General features: G+C 35.6%; 4 protein-coding genes and 1 long non-coding RNA gene across 8 annotated transcripts; 2 read left to right on the top strand and 3 right to left on the bottom strand.

Annotated features, from left to right (window-relative positions):
* Positions 1-198: 198 nt before the first annotated feature.
* LOC123318024 lies at positions 199-7,313 on the bottom strand. 4 transcript variants are annotated; one of them, XM_044904688.1, is made up of 6 exons: positions 7,047-7,313; positions 6,905-6,996; positions 6,398-6,847; positions 5,678-6,266; positions 4,868-5,490; positions 199-693 (listed from the first exon to the last, which is right to left on the bottom strand). In XM_044904688.1, the coding sequence occupies exons 3-6, from the start codon at positions 6,739-6,741 to the stop codon at positions 558-560; spliced, it is 1,692 nt and encodes a 563-aa protein (XP_044760623.1). In that variant the 5' UTR covers positions 6,742-6,847; positions 6,905-6,996; positions 7,047-7,313; the 3' UTR covers positions 199-557. The 4 variants fall into 4 exon arrangements, with proteins under 4 accessions (XP_044760623.1, XP_044760624.1, XP_044760625.1 ...); XM_044904689.1 differs by having other exon boundaries at positions 7,099-7,313; XM_044904690.1 differs by having other exon boundaries at positions 4,868-5,478; positions 6,905-7,312.
* Positions 7,314-7,545: 232 nt separating this feature from the next.
* LOC123318029 lies at positions 7,546-9,122 on the top strand. The gene is made up of 3 exons (XR_006538241.1): positions 7,546-7,832; positions 7,902-8,193; positions 8,251-9,122. It is a non-coding gene; the product is annotated as an uncharacterized LOC123318029 (long non-coding RNA).
* Positions 9,123-11,018: 1,896 nt separating this feature from the next.
* Positions 11,019-19,199, top strand: LOC123318025 (geranylgeranyl transferase type-2 subunit alpha). The gene is made up of 2 exons (XM_044904692.1): positions 11,019-12,067; positions 19,069-19,199. Exons 1-2 carry the CDS (start codon positions 11,153-11,155, stop codon positions 19,132-19,134), a joined length of 981 nt encoding a protein of 326 aa, XP_044760627.1. The 5' UTR covers positions 11,019-11,152; the 3' UTR covers positions 19,135-19,199.
* Positions 15,444-18,083, bottom strand: LOC123318026 (hydroxyacyl-coenzyme A dehydrogenase, mitochondrial-like). Its single transcript, XM_044904693.1, has 4 exons — positions 17,862-18,083; positions 16,246-16,587; positions 15,836-16,070; positions 15,444-15,780 (listed from the first exon to the last, which is right to left on the bottom strand). The coding sequence occupies exons 1-4, from the start codon at positions 17,967-17,969 to the stop codon at positions 15,542-15,544; spliced, it is 924 nt and encodes a 307-aa protein (XP_044760628.1). The 5' UTR covers positions 17,970-18,083; the 3' UTR covers positions 15,444-15,541.
* Positions 18,302-20,169, bottom strand: LOC123318027 (hydroxyacyl-coenzyme A dehydrogenase, mitochondrial-like). The gene is made up of 4 exons (XM_044904694.1): positions 20,033-20,169; positions 19,412-19,753; positions 19,114-19,348; positions 18,302-18,556 (listed from the first exon to the last, which is right to left on the bottom strand). The coding sequence occupies exons 1-4, from the start codon at positions 20,138-20,140 to the stop codon at positions 18,321-18,323; spliced, it is 921 nt and encodes a 306-aa protein (XP_044760629.1). The 5' UTR covers positions 20,141-20,169; the 3' UTR covers positions 18,302-18,320.
* Positions 20,170-20,202: the final 33 nt, after the last annotated feature.

The raw sequence follows: 20,202 nt of genomic DNA, 5'->3' as shown, positions 1-20,202 counted from the left end.
ATGACAGCTGATTCATCTGGTATGTTTATAAAAGCCGTTTCGCCTGAAAATTGAATTGAGAATTACTGAGCCCAAAAACGTATGTGTAAATGTATATCATATGCGATCAGTGGCTGCCATCTTGATTGCGAATTCTCCAAGAGTTGTTTTTTGAGTTTTTTTTTATGCTGAGGTATTCCAAAAATAAAGGTTTCTTCTAGATTTCCAAATCATTTTTTCTTTAACAATGAATCATTTCACAGCCATTCAAGGTAGGTATCACAGAACCATAATTCAGTCACTAACATATACCTAGGTTACACAGATTTCATATCACTAAAATTTTATACATTACATTTTTACATTAACTTATTTTGCGAGTTGCTGCGATCGCGAGATCAGTATTGACCAAAATTATCATAGCTATCAAAAAATTGTGAATGTAAAATCAACTGCAGTCTACAAAGTATGTTAAAAATCCAAATAATCCACAGAATAACGAAACAATTGTATATTGGTGGATAATAAGCGTATTGTAAAATAAAATTGCAGGATGTTCAACTGAACTTCTATGGAATTCATATTTTTTTAATTTTTTCACCTACTATCCGTGGATTTTGTTTAGTTATTGTTTCTCTTCCTTTCTCCCTGTAATCAAAATTGCAGTTATGCGATTCGGCATACCTGTGTTGGGGGCAATATATTTTACCACACCTGAAAGGATCAAAATTAGACATAATGATCAGCATTTGCTTTGTGGCATAATTCGAAACGCCTTGGAATTTCACAGACGAAAGAACGTCAGTTTTCGAAACTGACATTTTGACAGCTGCCACTATAAATAATAGGCATTGAACTCTAAAAGGGCCTCTTAGGTACTCTAACGATTTGTCAAAATCAGATTCTTTGCCGTGGAACACAAGCTTTTCCCTCCATTGATTCCATGCTGTTTCGGTCGAGTTTGAGTGGTGTTTTATTGTGTTTACATGTTTTTGGAAAAAAAAGTTTCCCGACGTTAGATCTCCTAATCATGAATAGTTCGTTTGATCGAGTTTTATTCTTAAAATTTCGAACAGCGGTTATTCTTAAAAACTTTACATCGTCCCTCTCACCTCTACTTTCACATTTGACGGTCAGCTGACTCTGACAAATCGGTTAAGTACCCTGGTTGTGGTCCGTATATACACTTTGGTTTCTTTTGTTTAGTGAGTAGGCAGTCCGTATATATCGAATTCCTGACACTTCGGTGCAACTATCTGTCACCAGAGTAACCGTACTAACCGCTCTGGTAACTCTCGGTTACCAGATGTGTATATACGGACCATACGCCCAATGAGATGAAACAAAATCGAATCAGTCAATCGAATCAGTCACTGATTCGATTTTGTTTAATTTTTGTCGGGGATATCGGATCAGTTTCATTTTTCCTTCTGTAGGTAGCGCTGTCTGAGAATTTTCACAGCATTGTCAATTGATATTTGAAAATAATATGAATACTTTCCTACGACTTACGAATATGTTGTATTTATAAGCGATTATTGGAGTGTGAAAATATATTAGTTTCAGGCATTGAACTCTAAATGAACTGGAAAGGCCTTAGGTACTGAAATATGACGAAAAGTGTGTCCAACTGAGACGGAAGATGTAGGGCATGTTCCGATATTGCTGGTTTTACTGGCCCGCAATTGAATAACAATAGAACTCGAACGACTGGGCCAATAGGCATCGTCTCTGAATTACCATTGAACTCTATGGGAACTGGAATGGCTTCGTAGGTAGCAAAATTCGTCGGAAATTGTGACCGAGAGAGAGGGAAGAAGTAGAGCAACCTTTCTCTCTCTAGCGTGTTTTTGTTTACACTCTTATAACCTGAATTTAAATGTCATTTTCGTAGATAAATTTTAAATTACATTGTTTAATGTCTTTTTGTCAGTATTTTAGTAAAAATCATGGTGAAAAATTGTTTAGAAGCCATATACTTCCGATTTACATTCCTAAGAAACTCGAAAAATGTCTATATATCAAGTCAAGTTAGCTGTTGAACAGAATTTCTTGTGCTTTTTCAAAGCTTAAATATAGTTTTTTGGTGAGTGTTTTTTAAGTCTATGTGTTTCCCAGAGTGACCAAAGTGGTTTTTGCAGTAACAAAAAACATTTTGAATAAGAAGAATTTCATAACAACAATGGTCCAGTATTGTGTTGGAAACGGATGCCATAATGCAGGGGACATAAATATAATATAATATTTTTTCTGTGAAGTGTTGGTATCTCATAAACCAATCCATCCTGAACAGTTTTACAGAAGTGAGAATCCACAAAAAGAGAGAAGCAGTAAATAATTAGGAATTATGCCTTATGTTTTTCATTTTTTTAGGTTCCCTCTCCGAAAACCTTTTACTTTACAACTTTGGACCAAAGCTACAGGAAGGAAAAATTGGTATCCGTAGAAATACATTTGCAGAAAAAAATTTGCAGTCCCCCACAGGAAACATTTCTTGGCAGTTTGTCAAGGAATTAGAAAAAGTTCAAATGGAGGAAGGTCTAAGGTTGGCTAATTCCCTCTCATCTCAGCATATCAATTATAAAAATAGAATTATGAATGTCAGATTAGCTACTCAAACAATGAGTAATGGGGTAGCAGATGCTATGGAATTTCTTAATAACAAATGTAAGAACTTACAATTCGAAGATAGTGCCGCTACCGTTGAATTCATTAGAAAAATTGATAGAGTGTTTGACATTCTTAATTATAGAAATCTGTTCCGGAGAGGGTTTAAAGCTCCAATTAGATCTTTTTCCCTGAGGTATGTTGAGGAAATTTTCAGTGAAACTATAGAATATTTAGAATCATTGGAAATTGATGATACCAACATTCTTTTTCACTATCGAAAGACATTCGCTTTAGGATTTATTTCAACCATGAAGAGTGCACTAGGGCTAGTGTAGAATGTTCCATCAATCAAAGTTAATGAATGATGAACTTCATGGGGATCCTCTACTATTCGTCAGAAAATGACTAAATTAATTTTATTTAATAATTGTTAAGCAAATGTAACATTTTTGTCCCAATTATGTTAAATAAAAATATTTCAGCAATTTTGTTCTTTACTTTTTGATATGATTCCTTTTATATATTGAATTATTTGGAATATTTAAAATCTCTCGCACTGACACCAGAGACGACTGTCTCTGCTCCAGAGACAACTCTGTCTTAGCTGACACTGCTTTTCATATGATTCCAAAGCTTTATCCGAGGCTTTTCAGAAGATCATTTCCTATATTCTTGCCTCAAGATTATAATTAATATTTATATTCAAATTACTCTAAAGCTTCTATTTTATTAATTCATCAAGGCTGCAAGGGTGATTATTAAGAATTTCGTTCCCGAAATTCAGGAAATTATGATTAACTTCATAAATCACTAAAAAAAGTGCAAAATTTTTAGAAATTTCGATTAGAATGACAAACTAATATTAATTATTTTTAGTACGAACCGACTCGTTGAAAGATTTGAACAATTTGGGAAATAGAGAAAGAAGTGGATTTTTCCAATCAGTATCAAACCTTCAAATATTTTCAGTTCGAATAGTTCATTCTTTCATTCCCGCACATTGAAATCATAGATAAACACTAATTGAAATGTTTACGTTGCTAATAGCAACGGCGTGCGAGAGAGAAAGGTTGCTCTACTTCTTCCCTTTCACTCTTCCTCATTTTGCCTGTATCGCGATGCCATTCCAGTTCCCATAGAGTTCAATGTGAATTACTGACAGAACTGTTCAGGAATATCGGAACAGACGGGTAGAGCAACCCATCTCTTTCTAATGGTTCGGCAACCAATCGAATAACCGCATCAGACGTCGGACGCAGCAGTCGTCTCACTTGAATGCCCCAGGTTGTTTTTATTTACATCGTTATGAGCCAATTGACAGAGCGCAGAGAGAGATAGATTGCTCTACATCTTCCCTTTCAGTCTTCCTCAGTTTGTCTGCATCGAGATGCCATTCCAGTTCTTTTAGAGTTCAATGGTTTCAGGAAAGGGTGTAGAACATTCATTTATTCAACATGTCGTACAGTTCAAGGTCAAGAACTACAGCTAAGAATTCGGTGTTGTTGGAATTTGAGGCAGAATCAAATCAGATGAACGAACATTGGGGACAGATACAGCTAAGTGTTTTATGGCAACTTCAGCGATATTTGATCAAAGGAACTGTATTGAAAAGACGTAATGTGAGTTATCAGCACATATTAAGAAACAGAAATACATGAAACTATTCGAGTCTGTTCTTCAAATATTCTCCATGAGTATAGTGAAAATTCTGTTTCCGTCAACTGATATTTGACCAATCAACTGTGTTTCATTGAAATCATATTGAATTACGAATTACGCTCCTCATGAATACAATTTGTCAAACAGAAATTATCTTGAAGAAGAATAGTGAATACTCCTTCTAAACGAAAGTGTTGAAATATTGACAGGTTTGTTTTTACAACGAAAATTGAACTATAAATCACAAATATTTGATTACCAGTTCATATTCTGAATTCGATATCAGTGCAAAACAAAATAAAAAGAGAGAGTATCATTAGACTTCCTTTGGTAGAACAAGGATAGAACGAAGCAAATGACATGGTGGCGCCGCCACGAAACTGATCCCATATCCCCGATTTGCTGAAATGTTGATGCTTGCAAAAAGTGACAAGAACACAACGGTGTTTTAGACATCTTAGTACCTTATATGGAGAAAACAATTTGTCAGTATGACAACTCGACATAGATTGTTTTGAGGGGTCACAACAACTGATTTCGACCGTGAGGGAAACTGACATAACGCGAATATGGAAAAAATCATCTTTAGCACTTGTGTCTGTGTAAATATGACACTTACCTACAATCGAATCTATTCACGATGTTCAGCCTTCTGTTACAAACAGCGCACTTATTCCTCCTCTCCACCACGACAGGAGGCAACTCCCTGACGTGCCTGGTTCTTTCAGGCACTTCTGGATCGTCCAGATCCGTCACTAGACCTTCATCCTCCACCGACGTCATTCGCCGATAACCCGCATCGTAAGGCGAAGCGCTCAAAGATGTTGAAGTTTGTTGCCAAATTGGCGACGAGGGCGAGGAGCGGCCCAAAATCTTGGTAGGTTCTCTGCATATTTCTCTCGTGCCCAAGAACGCGGGTTTTTCAGCTTGGAACATGGCGCTACGGTGATTTGGCCTAGCGGTCAACCTACGTCTATTGCCAGCTTCTAGGCTAGGTTTAGACACGTAAGACCCATAGTCGCTGAGGGTGGACGACGTAGGATTAGTAGAAACATCGTTCAAAGACTGTTGCAATATCTCGTCTACCGCAAAGTTCGATTCTCCCAATGTGGAAGCTAGACTTTTATCCTCATCACGTTTATTGTGCTCGTACTCTCCAGAAAGTTTGGTCCTCGAGTCCTGTAGGGGTCTTTTCATGAGGATATAGTGACTCCTGTTAACGTTTCCTTCCTGAAATAAATGCTAATTTTTCATTGAAAAATATTTTGTTGTCAATTTGCCAAATTTACAATGAATGGAAGCAAATTAAAAACTAAAACTACAAAAAGGAGTGAAAGAATAAAAGTATGAACTAGAATTGAGAAAAACAAATTTGAGTACAAAAAAGTGTTATAAATATAGAGGGTAGCTACAGGATGTGAAGACTAACCCTCAAAGATTGTTGTTCATTCTGGACAGCCATAAGCGACTGGTATCTTTTAGTTTGATCAATTCTTGAGTTGAGCTGCTCATAACTCTTATCAGGGGCATGACACCACTTATCATTGTAGTATTTCATGAAATCAGAGTACTCTTTGTTTCCTTTTAAGCATGGATTATCCACCAATTTTATATAAGAGCTTCCTTCGCATGATGAATTTTCATCCTTGAATAATTTTTTATTCATTTTGATGTCTCTAAGTAGTTTTCTCAACTTCCTCCGCTCAGCTGCTTCTTTCATCTGTTTCCTAACTTCTGTGACTTTCAATTTCATCCTCATCTCCTCATGCAATGATTCCAGGATATCTAGATCTTCTTTGGAAACTTGCTGGGAATGCATGTCCTGCTTCCATGCAGACTTGGAAGTGGGAGTCAAGTGTCTTTGGCATTTAAAAGGATCCTCAATTTCATCTTCAGGCGTCACTTTGTCACTCTCATTCTCATCAAAAACCTTCATGATATTATGATTACCTTCTTGATCTTTGTAGAGTAGCACAAGAACTCTACATCCTGCTGAGTACTTCTTGCCTAGGGTCTTCCTGAAACCAACTAATATTTTCAACATTTTATGCAATAAATAATATTAACGAAAGAGTATTTCGGCATTCATTGTAATTCAACAAATATTTTCATTTCCACATATAGAAGAAATGAACCATTGGGATCTTACTTTGTTCGCTCAACTGCATCCTTCAAATTCTTCACACCTGCACTGTATATTTTCCCCCCAATGCTTATAGGCCCTCCAGCCATCTTCAACACCAAATAAAGGCTAGAACCATTTTGGATGCCAATATCACTAAGGACCTCTTGGTCTTTCAACTCTTGTTCATTAAAAATTAGTATACTTTCTGATTCTGGTATATTCCAAGCTTTATCCAATGTTTCTTTGATATTTTGAACAGTATCAACAGATGTCACCTTGATTTCGTACCTACTGCCTGTGAAGCTGTTGATAACTATATCGAAAATTTCGATATCTTCTTCAGACACTTCTGGATTATCTACCGACATCTTGGAGTGTTCCAATAATGATTTCTTTAGAATAAGCTGATATAAAATAAGACAGAATTTCACTACCTTGGACTACAGGTATGAGAGGAATTCTGATCATTCATACCTAGAAAAAATTATCTTTCAGACGAAATAATATGCGGATTGGAGCCAAGAAACTCACGTATTACCAAAAATTCTAGTTGTGCCTCTTGTAGATATTGAAGAAAAGTCAATATGGCACTTTTGAGTTGACACTTGATGAAACTTTTCGCACTGAAATTTTGAATTGAAATTATTGTGAATATTGAAGTTTAGAAACATACATGAGTAGTGGGAAAAGAAAATAAACATTATTGAAATATTCATATAGATAACCTTCAATTCAAAGATTTGACATTTCTACCGAAATCACAGATGGAAAAACTTTTGCTAGAAGTTTCGAGTATTCTTAATGGAAGGAAAAGATAACATTTTTAATTCAAACCAGTGGTTTTAATCTGTAGGTTTAGTTCATTTTCATGCGGAAGAAACAGGAAAGATTTGATTTGTGTATACAGAATGTCCCAAAACTAGGGAATCAAACGTCAAACAACCAAAAATGGGGTACTCAAACGATTTGTCAAAATCAGCTGACTGTTCGTTACCGTGGGGCATACAAAGCAAGGAGATCCTATATCTCCTTGATATAAAGCTTTTTATTATCACTATAAAGAGGCATTTCTGAGAAAGTCTTATCACTTTTCTAACGTCGGGAAGAACATTTTTTTCAAAAACATGCACAAAACATAGAGAGTTCAATGCAAAGTGTGTGTAATACAGAGATATAGAAGGGGGGAGATTGAGCTTCGACCACTGCGCATCCTATTTTCATGGGACAAAAGTGGGTCCGCCATTTGTCAGGTCATAGCACGGTATTATGAGCACGGTTTAACAATTTAGTGAATATTCTTGTCATTTAGCTGCCATTGCCTGCTGTCAAGTCAAACGAATGTAAACAATAATAACAAATATCAACGTATTTTTGGTGATATTTAGCGGATTCGTATGGTTTTATTAGCTTTTTTCGCTGAATAGCAGGATATTTACGATGGCTTACTTCACAATTATAGGTAAGTTCCCAATTATATCAATTTTTGAATATCTTTGATAGATTTACAAATTTTTTAAACTTGTTTCAGTATTTCTCCTTCAAAATTTATGAAAAGACTCAGCGAATTGGAAAAACTCCAAGCATCATATAGAAGGAAATTATACAATTAAGTCTCTAAAAAATAAAATACAACACATTAAAGAAGTGATGGACTTTTTGAGACAAGATCAACGTATTTCTGAAAATGCTGCCCATTATTGGGAGAAATCTTTTGATTCAGTGCCACATTGATGAAAAGATATTTAAAAAATGTAGAGAATGATACTGTGACCCTTAAAGTTCCAGTCTTGAGGGAATTGTAATATTCTTCAAAAATCAAGGTAAGATGAGATAATTTAATATGAAACTGAGATGATTTTATTTTATGTTTGTTTCAGGGGGACTTCGTGTACCATCATATGGAATTATAACGATATGTCAATCAGGAATTTGATGATTTCAACTAAAAATAGAGTTCCAAGAGATGAAAATTTTCTCGATGCATTTGCAACAATTCAGTCCCAAAAATTTTATGATCGAGTTGATGATTTGTTCCTTCCTTGAAAGAACATTTTTTTATATTCTTCAGTGATTGGCAGACATCATGGCTTTCTTTTAGTGAAAAATATTGCCAGATCTCTCATTTTAAAATTAGAATATTCAATCTGAAAAAAGTTTATACTGAAAAATTCAAGGTTCTGCAATTAGAAGACTTCATCACTTGATTTTATGCAGCAATCGATACTGGATATACAATATTGTATAAATAAAATGAATAGAAAAATGTTTTTTTTCTTTTATATATTTAATGCCAGTAGCTACTGAAAAATGTACCGACTTGTTAGCTTTCATCATATCATGTCTTACTTCCAATAAAAAATATCATATCAAATTATCCACTTTGTGCAAAAAATTTAGTGTCCTTCAGATAGACAAAATCATGTTTCCTCAGAAGCAGAAAATAAAAATTAAAACTTAATAGCAGAATTCCAGAATTGCATCTCGAAGGAAAGTGGGCGAGCAATTTTTCAAGTTACTTTCCTCTGATCGTAATTAGGGAACAGTAGTGAAAAGAAGCGATTCTGGAACAAACCAAATATTGGTGACGCTTCGAAGTCTATATATATCAGACTACCCCATAAGACCAAATTGCTAGAATCTTCGAAATCATGGATTTTATTTTGAAAACGTTACCTATTTTGATATTTCGTTTCATGTTTTTGTTTGTTGTTAGGAAACTATTTTTTCCACTGATTGGCTCCCAACCAGAATCAACATAGAAGTATTTCAATGATTCAAAAAATTTTGAAATTGAGTTAGGTTCTTAAACTGGGAGAAAAAATTCGAAAAACTTTCAGATAAAGTCAAACATAGGTCTCCTACTCTATTACAATATGGATAGAAAAGACAATTAAATTAAAATTTATCGCTCCCTTTCTCGTTAGTTACAAACGCTTGAATATAATTCAAAAGGATTCATTGCTACAGTTTAGATGATATGTTCAATATTTGTACATCTCATTATATTCACCAGAATACACAAAACAAAAAATTTTTTCCTTAGTTGACATTTTTGGTATTCATTTTGTATTGTACTGAAGAAATAAGAAACGAATTGACCGAAATCTCATAATTTCAAGTACTGTTATCAACGAAATCATAACATTCAAATGCTGAATTTTACGTGCCCCTGTATATAACTCTTGCCACATGCTATCACTTTTAGGCGGTGCTGTATATATTTCCTGACAAATGGCGGCCTTCAATTTTAGCCAGTTCGCGCAGCTTGAAGCTCAATCTCCCCCCTTCTATATCTCTGGTGTAATATCTTTGGTTCAATGGAGTTCCCAAAGATGAGAGGAGCTAAATGCTCATAACATACTATGGTCTACATACTATGGTCCATGTCATAACCGTACCGACTATGGAGAGTAGAGAGAAGGAGAACGATCGCCGTACTAAAAATGTGTCTCCAAAAACGGGGAAAATAGGTGTCGCTGCGATTACAACGGGTATCGATCAGGAGTGGGGATTCAAGCGTCAATTTGAAATGAACAGCCTTCATTTTATTTAAGGTTATGTGTCATCGTGGTTTTTCTGATGATTTTTCAAATACCTTTCTTCAAATCTATATTGAATATGAGTTCTCTGAATTATATGCAATAAAATGCAAGTCGAAATCAATGAAATTCAAAAGAAATCACTGATCAAAAAAATTGTACCTACTTTTGTTTATCATTGTTTATTGAAAGCAGCTATGTTAGTTGGTTTACTAATCTTCAAAATGATATAAATCCGTAGTGAGGAGCAGTACACATCAAGACAACAAAAGGTAGCAGTCTCAGATTTATCACTTAGGTATTAGAGTAGATTCTTTTGCCAATCTGAGAACCGATATAAACCATATATTATGTTATGCCAACAAAATTCTTCAAGAATATTTACTTCTGAACCATGTAGTTTTATTGGTTAAATATTCTTATTCAGAAGAGTCAACTTCTCACGAGGGATGACAATTTCGATTTCGTCTATAATGAATCCATCATCTTTTTGATATCTTCATCGCAAAAGTGCTCCTGACACACAAATTGATTCGGAGTCGATTCTTGAAATAAGGTTTTTTTCGATTTTCTCTCAAAATTGCTCTCGGAAATTTTATCTCTTCTCCTTTTCTTTCCGATGCCAAAACACTCTTATACTAGCGCACGCTTCAACATTTCACCATGGTCATATGTTGTTCTCTTATCAAAAATGGAAAATAATAATATTCCTATCATCTGTCACCAGGGAAACAGTTCACTCAGCCAACGAGCCAACTACAATTTGATTTGTGTAAACAAAATTTTGCACTCTCGTGATGGCCAGCGCGCCTGTTGGCAAAAGCATGAACTACTACTATTGGTACATATTTTAGGGGACAAAAAATCTGTGGTCTCAAAGCAGCGATCGTTCTCCTTCTCTCTACTCTCCATAGTACCGACCACAGATTACAGAGTAGACGTTGCCCACAGATTACAGAGTAGACGTTGCCACTACCAAAGAGTAACAACTCTTGCCACTACCATTGAACCATTGATTACTCTGTAATCTGTGCATTGAACTAAAGAAAGTTCAATGGCCACTACTTCTCAATCTTCTCATTCTGAAACTGTCAACTTCAACCAAACTTTGCTTCAACCAGCTGTCAAAGAGACAGTTTCTGGCAACTGTGCATTCCATTTTTTATTGAAGAACATACAGAATATATATTAGTTTAATCAAATACTAGTCTATTATCAATTAAAAATAATAATATTAATAATGCACGGCAGACTCAAAGTGAGGACAACTGAAGAGCAAAAACTACTTAAAGAGAAAGAAAATCAAAAAAAATTAGCAGCTTACAAAAAGGGAATGGCTTTTGTGTTAGCCACTAGAAAGAAGGACTCCTTTAATGAGGAAGCTTTTTCCGTATCCTCACAAATACTTTTAGCTAATTCACATATTTATACATTATGGAATTATCGTAAAGAAGTTATATTAATGGAAATCAAGAGGTGTAAAGAAGGAAGTAACAAGGAAATTGTCGAATTTCTTGAAAAAGAGCTTGACTTTACTGAGCAATGCATTCTGAGTAGCCCTAAATGTTATAGTTCTTGGCACCATCGATATTGGGTTCTAGAAAACCACCCAGAACCAAACTGGGAAAAAGAATTCCAATTGTGTTCAAAATATTTGATTGTTGATGATAGAAACTTCCATTGCTGGGACTATAGAAGGCTCATCCTCAACAAAACAGGTCTTAACTTGGAAAAAGAATTAGAATTCTCTACTGAACGTTTGAATGCAAATTTTTCAAACTATTCATCTTGGCATTACAGAAGTACTCTAAGAATACTTGATGTTAATAGTCTAGATGAAGAACTGAATTTAGTACAAAACGCTGTGTTCACTGACCCTTATGATTCAAGTGCCTGGTTTTATTTTCGTTGGATTTTAAACCATAGGGAGATACTTAAGGAGAAACGGGAACAAGTGTTAAGATCTTTGAAGGAACTGGAAGAACTTGAACCTGGTTGTAAATGGGTTTTAATGGCCAAATTTTGGGTGAATGAAACATTGAGTGGAATGAAAAAGGAAAAGAGAGATGATCCTGAATGTATGATTCACAAGTTAATTGAATTGGATCCATTGAGAAAGAAGAGATATTTTGATTCTTTAGGCCAGATAGATAAGGTAATGGATCAATGAATATTAAACTGATGTATTTTTTATACTGACTACAATGATCATCTGCATTCATTTAAATGATAAACAGCATCGATTACTTCTGGTTTAGTACCACCCAGTGTTAAAAGTATCACTAATGGATTTGTTGATTGTTTTCCTGCATTAAACCACAGAACACAAATAATTATACCAGAAAATAGCCATACTATTATTACAAGGTTACCTTACCTGATAGACATAGACACATGGACTGAGCATTCCTTTTCCATCTGTGCATGAAACAAGGGCGGCTCGTCAAGGCAAGGGAGGCTAAGCCTCCTCATAAAGCTTAGAGCTAAAATACATTCACTTCGGGCATGTCCTCATTTTCAGAAAGTAATTTCTATATAAATTTTCCGAACACCTGAACTAGATATTCAGATAAAAATTATTTCATTTTTCGGTCCTCCGCTCATAAAAATCCAGCATAACAATCATACAATCCACCGGCTGCGTACGCGTGCGCCGCGTCGAATGTGAATATTTCCTAGTACTGCCTATTCGGACGGAGGCTGTTGGGACTGCTGCCTCCGTTGATAGTGTAACTCACGCATACGTTCTCTGGACTCGCATACTAGCCGAACAAGAATTCAGCTGACTTACTGTACCATATTCGCCCGTAAAATGTACCAGAGGAGGCTCAGCTCCCCTGTTCTCCATTGATTCTTTCGTGCCGTCTTCGACTATATTCGCTTGATCTCCGACGGTAGGGCGTTGTCCGGCGGTAGTTGTTATGATTTCAATTTTTAATTTGAATGTGGAGAACTGGAACTTCGGGAAATTTGTGATATATTCTTGTTGAGATAGGTTGTTTTGTTAGGGCGTTAGGGGTAAGTACTGATGCGGATCAAAAAATAAAATGGAATTGAATATTGAGAATTAACTGTACACGTTGTTAAAACTTTTACAAGACCTCCACCAAATTTAATTACACTAAAGTCTACCGAAAGCGTCAGAATAGAAGTTTCGGTGTTGTTTGGTACGATAAATGTGATTGGTTAACTGGATCGATCAAACGGGAAAAATTATTTTGCTGGCCATATTTACTTTTTTCTCATCAAACAGAATATACTTCATGGTTCAAAACGGGGTTTTCCGAATTGAAAAATTTACCGCGATCTATCGAAAGGCATAACAAGTAAAAGGAGCATATAGCATCCCTCTTGCATTCAAAATTAATCTTAGAACTGACAACTTTTCATCATGTCGAAGAAGTATACTTTATTGACTGATAAGAGTTTGTTCCAACACTCTTCGAAAACTATTAGCCTCCTCAGCTCTCATGACCACGAGCCGCCACTGGCATGAAATACAGTCAAAAAAGTGACAAGAGGAAACTGAACTGAACATCAGGTCAGCTAGTTGTCCCTTTCTAGAATTTTGCTTGGTCTACACAGGTCAGATATTGGCCTGACAATCATTTCATTCATTTCTCTCTTTCTATAGCCAATTTCATGATGGTATTGCTCAGTTCATATCTCTAAGTCTATGCCTTACCCATTGATATAGAGAATGGACTGAGCATTCCCTATTCTGCTTTTCAGTAAAAATGGCAGAAAAATGTGAAATAGAGCACCGAACATGTGGCCTCTTCATTCTCTAAAATTTTTATTGGTCCACTCACGTCAGTCACGTCTATGTCCATAGAAAAGAAATAAGTATTGAACGCTTCATAACTCCCTTTCTTTTTACACAGCAGGCTTTCATGCAGGTATTGCTCAGTCCTTTTTCTATGGCAACGGCCTTATAGGGTACTCTAACAATTTGTCAAAATCAGCTAACCGTTCGTTGCCGTGGTGGTTTATTGAGTTTTATGCATTTTTTGTAAAAAATTTCTTTTCCGACGTTAGATCTCCTAATCATGGACAGTTCGTTTATTCGAGTTCTTTTCTTAAAATTCCGAACAGTGGATATTCTGAAAAATTTGATATCGCCCCTTTCATCTCTACTGCCACACTAGACTACACAACAAAAAGCAGGCATTTTCTCATCAGCTGCGACAGTACAAAAATTATAAGGCCTGTTCGTATTGTAGTTGTGAACTGTACCTATAAACTTCAACACACACCAGTTCAATAAAATGCTTTGTGTGCCCCACGGCAACAAACATCGAACGGTCAGCTGATATTGATAAATCAGAGTACCCTTACCCACATTTGAAATTGGGGTTATTATTATTCTTATTTCCATGGAGGTACCTCCATGCTTATTTCTATGGAGAGAAGGAGAACGATCGCCGTACTAAAAATGTGTCCCTGAAAACGGGGAACGTAGGCTAGGAGTCGCTGCGATCGCTACGTTCATCGATAGGGGGTAGGGATTTTAGCGTCAATTTTAAATGAACAGCCTTCATTTTATTTTAGGTTATGTGTCATCGTGGTTTTTCTGATGATTTCTTAAATTCCTTTCTTCAAATCTATTTTAAATATGAGTTCTCTGAATTATATGCAATAAAATACAAGTCATATTATAAAGGGCACTATGATATGAGCTTTATTCATTCATAATAAATGACGAAATCAATGAAATTCAAAAGAAATCCCTGATCAAAAAAATTTTACCTACGTTTGTTTATCATTGTTTACTGAAAACAGGTATGTTAGTTGGTTCACTGTAATCTTAAATTCGCAGTGAGGAGTAGTACACATCAAGACAACAAAAGGTAGTAGCAATCTCAGATTTAAAACTGAGGTATTAGAGTAGATTCTGTTTCCAATACTCAGCTGAGAACCGTTATAAACGATATATTATGTTATGCCAACAAAATTCTTCAAAAATATCTACTTCTGAACCATGTAGTTTTATTGGTTAGATATTCTTATTCAGAAGAGTCCACTTCTCACGAGGGATGACAATTTCGATTTATTTCATAATGAATCCATCATCTTTTTGATATCTTCATCGCAAAAGTGCTCTTGACACACAAATTGATTCCGAGTCGATTCTCGAGGTAAGGTTTTTTCCAATTTTCTCTCAAATATGCACTTGGAAATTTTATTGTCCTTTTCTTTCCGATGCCGAAACAATCTAGCGCACTCTTCAACATTTCACCATGGTTGTTCTCTTATCAAAAATTGAAAACAATAATATTCTAATCATATGTCACCAGGAAGACAATTCACTCAGCCAACTACAATTAGCTTAAAGCAAAATTTCGCCAGCGCACCTGTTGGCAAAAGCATGAACTACCCTATTGGTACATATTTTAGGGGACAAGAAATCTTTGGTCTCAAAGCAGCGATCGTTCTCCTTCCCTCTACTCTCCATACTTATTTCATAGAAACATCTAACCATAGAACATCTTTATATTCTGTGACTTATGGTGGGCGATTGTATAGAAATAAAAATTTACAATTTATTTTAAAAATTGCTACAAAATATGATTGATATGTTTATAAATATATATATATATATTGATAACAATTATTTGTTTTATGTATATTATTGATTGTACTTGTAGAAACCTTCACCTGTTTTTCTTCCTAATTTCCCTTCTTTAACCAGTTTGTTCAGTATTTCAGGAGTTTTGAATGATGGATTTTCTGGATATTTCTCATGCCATCCGTCTAAGATGTGTTTAGTTGTATCATGTCCTACATAATCTGCCAGTTCAAAGGGGCCCATTGGGTATCCTGCACCCAGTTTCATTGCTATATCGATGTCTTTTGCTGAAGCGTCTCCTAAAAGTTATCAACTGTTAACTCTAGTAACTTCAATGTAGATTAAATTTCTCACCTCTTTCTAACATTTTCATGGCTTCCCCAAGATAAGGTACCAGCAATCTGTTGACTACAAATCCAGGGGTATCTTTGCAGTTGATGCATGTCTTACCAATGGCCACCCCCCAATTCCAGATGGCTTTGAAAGTTTCTTCAGACGTATCTTCAGTTCTAACAACTTCCAACAGCTTCATCATTGGTACTGGGTTGAAAAAATGGAGACCTCCAAATCTATCTTTACGATTTGTTACCTGAATTTTTTCAAATATTTAAAAAATGCTTACTTGGTATTATAATACTTTCTGTGGTGTATTATATTCATAGATTACTAAACTATGATTATATTAGTATTCTGTGTGTATTCCCAACTTTTCTACCACTAAAGTTGTTACAATTTGATTATATTTTTATGGTTTGATATCTTACCGAGGCTATTTCAGTTATGCTCAAAGAGCTAGTGTTAGAAGCGAAGATGGTTTTTTGAGGGGCCTCCTTGTCTAAGCTCTTGAACAGTTCGTGTTTGACCTTCATATTTTCAACGATCGCTTCAACGACCAAATCGGAATCTGTAACGGCTGCTTTCAAGTCCGTGGTACCCTTCACTCTAGCTCTTGTCTGCTCTACAAAGTTCTTAACTTCATCTGGATTATCCTTGTGGATCTTTTTAGCTACGCGTTCTAGGTTCTTCGCTATTCCGCTTTCCAATTTCTTAAGCAGATCAGCGTTCACTTCTAGAACCGTTACGCTGTTACCCGCTTGAGCTGCTACCTACAAAAAATGCACTTAGTTCAACCTACCCTTTGTGGTTTTCAATTAATTTGGTGAAGATCATTTCATTTTCTTTTTCTCTATTTTTGGTGGTTCAGATCTTAGAACGTAGATATATGAAAGGGAAAATAAAAATTCCAAAGACTGGAATGAGATAGTTGCTTAGTGTCGCCAATCACAGTTGACTCAGATATCATTGTCGCATCAATTTTCAGTACGTGTAGATACGAAGTATGTACATTTTTCAATGTAACGCCACTGCCTTAGTGTCGCGCTAGACAGAGAAACATCGAATGTCTGTACTACAAAACCATAGCATATAGACTCTCTGTCTTTGTACAAAATTTTGCTACATTTGTAGCACTGAATGTCCCAAAGATATTTTGGATATTTGGAATGTCCATTCCATGTTTCTATCAGAGTATCAACTCTTTGTTTTTATGTTCTAATGTCCAGATAGGAGCAATCACAGAAAACTAATACTAATTAGCGATTTCGGCAATAACCTCGGACTGGTCGGATTGCTCTGAAATCGTTCGTTTATGACATCCAGATAGATGGGAATTAGTGCTCTGTTGATGGGAAAATACATGTGGACCGTTAGGCAAAGAAAATCTGAACACTGGGATGACGATCTTTTCGCTCTGGACTTGAAGTTTTTAAGATCGTCTTGTAATTTGTAAATACCTATGAACTGAGCACTACTTTCCATTATCTGTGTGGTTAGTTTTAATATATAAATAAAATGTATTTTGATAAATAAAATAATTCAAAATATTGGGTCATCTCAACGATGAGGTGAGAATTATTCAGGATTGAAGATAGTACCCCAGACTTCCTTTATTGCCCATTGAGCAAGTTTTTCTTATTGGACACAAGGACGAATAACAAATAAACAACATAGCACAGAACCCCAGTCGCTCTACGCTCTGTACTGTTCATTTATTTCAGATAAATTCGTATAATCCAAAGATATTACACATATAATAATGTATGTATGTCTAATATCTTTGGTATAATCTGTTGTCACGTCATAATCAGCTCTCGGATCCAAACGCAGCAGAGATATATCTCTGAAACGCGGTAAATGTCTGTGGTTTGTCGATGTCATAGCAAAGAGGTTAATCTTTGGTAATAACACGACTATCACGTCTTTCAGAAAAACATTTTTGGGTTACTTGATTGATTTTTTATGAATGAAAATGGATTAAACATCAACGTATTTATTTATATACTTTAGATTTTAAGATTCGGATATTTTCAATCTTACTTACCTGTGCTATACCGGAGCCCATAAGTCCACCACCAATTACCGTAATGTTTTTGATCGCATTTTTCACAGACGAAGTGGCTAAACCCCTTTTAATTATATTTACGGACATTTTTAAAAGTTACGCTAGAATATTTCGGTTAACGAAGGAATTTATACTGAGATAAAATGAAACCAAAACACTCCAAACTAGTCCAAACTGCAGCTGTGTTTTAATTCTAAAGGTCGAAGTCCCTTGTTAAGTGGTCTTGCGCAATAACATTTTTTGGGCCATCGTTAATTTCTCAGGTCCGTATCCCGTCTTTTCTATTAAAAGAAAGATGAAAAGTGCTCACCTTACCAAAACCAAGGAGGTAGGAAAACCTTTACCTCCATGACCAAAACTTTCCTTTGCTTAGAACTTTCGCATCTTACCCAATTATTAAAAGAAAAATAAACATTATATTTGTTGTTAAATTTTTATTTAATTGTATTTGTAAAATCCTTCTCCACTTTTCACTCCAAATTTACCTTCTTCGCACATTCGAATCATCGTGTCGGTTGGTTTGAATGTAGGATTATCTGGAAATCTTCTATGCCAGTCTTCCAGAACTGCTAAAGCGGTATCGTGACCCGAGTAATCAGCAAGTTGAAAGGGCCCCATGGGATATCCTGCTCCTAGCTTCATTGCAATGTCTATGTCTTCAACAGATGCATCGCCTATCAAGCACACGGTTATTTTCTGCCTTTCTTTATTCAAAAACTAAGACTGTTTTTTTGGACCTTTTGGGTTTGAATACAGACAAGATGGTTTTTCCAAATTGCGTAGAAATAGGATACTCTAACGAATTGTCAAAATCAGACCGTTCGTTGCCGTGAAGCACACAAGCTTTTCCCTGCATTGATTCCCATGCTGTTTCGGTAGAGTGAGTGGTGTTTTGTGCAAATTTTTGGAAAAAATTTCCCGACGCTAGATCTCCTTACACACACCGGTTCAATAAAATGGTTTGTGTGCCCCAAGGCAACGAACGGTCAGCTGATTTTGAAAAATCGTTAAAGTAATCAGTATCAGTTTTTGTGCTATGAATGTGTCCAAAATTTATTTCCAACCTGTATATTTCTATGACAATTTTAGAACTTTTTCTATGCACGTTTATTTTCTCTGACGTTAATAACATTGTTAATAATTATCCTATTTTTGAAATTGTCTTTTAACTCTATTATTTTTTCAGTTGCATGCGATGGCTTTGGAGTCAACTCTGATATCGATATCTTACCTCTTTCTACCATATGGATAGCCTCATTGAGATACGGGAGCAACAACCTATTAACAACGAATCCAGGGGTGTCTTTGCATTTGATGCATGTTTTTCCAAGAGAAGTCCCCCAATTCCACAACTCTTTGAAGGTTTCCTCCGACGTATCTTCAGTTTTAACAACCTCGATCAACTCCATCACCGGTACCGGATTGAAAAAGTGCATACCCCCAAATCTATGCTTCCTTTTGGTCAACTTAAAATTAAAGGTACATCATTTAAAATCCAATAGAAGTCATCAGGAAACAGTTAAACTTACAGAAGCGATTTCAGTAACGCTCAACGAGCTTGTATTGGTCGCGAAAATCGCTTTCTCCGGAGCAGCGCAGTCTAAGTTTTTGAAAAGTTTCTGTTTGATCTTGGTGTTTTCAACAATAGCTTCTACGACCAAATCTGCATCTTTCACGGCCGATTCTACATCAGTGGAAGATTTTATCCTACCTAGTGTTTGTTCCACGAAGGGTTTCATTTGATTTTGATCTCCCTTGAAACGCCTCTTGGCTACTCGGCCTGTGTTTGTTTTTATAACTTCGAAAGCTTTGTTGAGAGCTTTTTCATCGATGTCTACGAGTATTACGTTGTTACCTGCCTGGGCTGCTACCTTTTGTTCAAAATAATAGAATTTCATGAATTCGCTACAAAGATATTTCAATGAATAATAATGATGGTGAATTAGGAGTTATTTAATCATCTTAGTTGATAAAGGATGTTCTTTGATGAAATATTTTATATATTATCAGTATAGGCACCCATGCAGATAACATCATGAAAATTCATGCACTTTCACATGATTGAAAAATTCAGAGATCTAAAGTTACGTCAGATGAATAAAAAAAGGCCCTTTATTTCAGAATGACAATGCTTTTTCTGTAATTTTAACCTGTGCTATTCCATTTCCCATAAGCCCACCGCCTATAACTGTGACATTCTTGATAACATGTTGCACTTTTGAGGTTGAAAACCCACGTTTCACTATGTTGAAATACATTTCGACAACTGGATGCCCATTAACTTGAAAATGAATTAGAAAAATGAGCTCAAGGCCAGATG

This window comes from Coccinella septempunctata, chromosome 7, assembly GCF_907165205.1.
Source record: "Coccinella septempunctata chromosome 7, icCocSept1.1, whole genome shotgun sequence".
Taxonomy (NCBI): Eukaryota; Metazoa; Arthropoda; class Insecta; order Coleoptera; family Coccinellidae; genus Coccinella; species Coccinella septempunctata.
Note: the sequence above shows the minus strand (reverse complement) of the source record. Positions and strands in the feature narration are given on the sequence as shown.

Excerpts from the sequence above, each read along its gene's own strand:
- LOC123318024 (XM_044904688.1), bottom strand. The coding sequence starts at position 6,741 with ATGTCGGTAGATAATCCAGAAGTGTCTGAAGAAGATATCGAAATTTTC. Across the intron at positions 5,491-5,677 it reads ATGAACAACAATCTTTGAGG|CATTTATTTCAGGAAGGAAA; the intron begins GTTAGTCTTCAC and ends ATGAAAAATTAG. Across the intron at positions 694-4,867 it reads GTGAATAGATTCGATTGTAG|GTGTGGTAAAATATATTGCC; the intron begins GTAAGTGTCATA and ends TGATCCTTTCAG.
- LOC123318026 (XM_044904693.1), bottom strand. The coding sequence starts at position 17,969 with ATGTCCGTAAATATAATTAAAAGGGGTTTAGCCACTTCGTCTGTGAAA. Across the intron at positions 16,071-16,245 it reads GCATAACTGAAATAGCCTCG|GTAACAAATCGTAAAGATAG; the intron begins GTAAGATATCAA and ends GAAAAAATTCAG. Across the intron at positions 15,781-15,835 it reads CATGAAAATGTTAGAAAGAG|GAGACGCTTCAGCAAAAGAC; the intron begins GTGAGAAATTTA and ends GATAACTTTTAG.
- LOC123318025 (XM_044904692.1), top strand. The coding sequence starts at position 11,153 with ATGCACGGCAGACTCAAAGTGAGGACAACTGAAGAGCAAAAACTACTT. Across the intron at positions 12,068-19,068 it reads CTTTAGGCCAGATAGATAAG|TTGCATGCGATGGCTTTGGA; the intron begins GTAATGGATCAA and ends TTATTTTTTCAG.
- LOC123318027 (XM_044904694.1), bottom strand. The coding sequence starts at position 20,140 with ATGTATTTCAACATAGTGAAACGTGGGTTTTCAACCTCAAAAGTGCAA. Across the intron at positions 19,349-19,411 it reads GCGTTACTGAAATCGCTTCT|TTGACCAAAAGGAAGCATAG; the intron begins GTAAGTTTAACT and ends TTTAATTTTAAG. Across the intron at positions 18,557-19,113 it reads TATCCATATGGTAGAAAGAG|GCGATGCATCTGTTGAAGAC; the intron begins GTAAGATATCGA and ends TGTGCTTGATAG.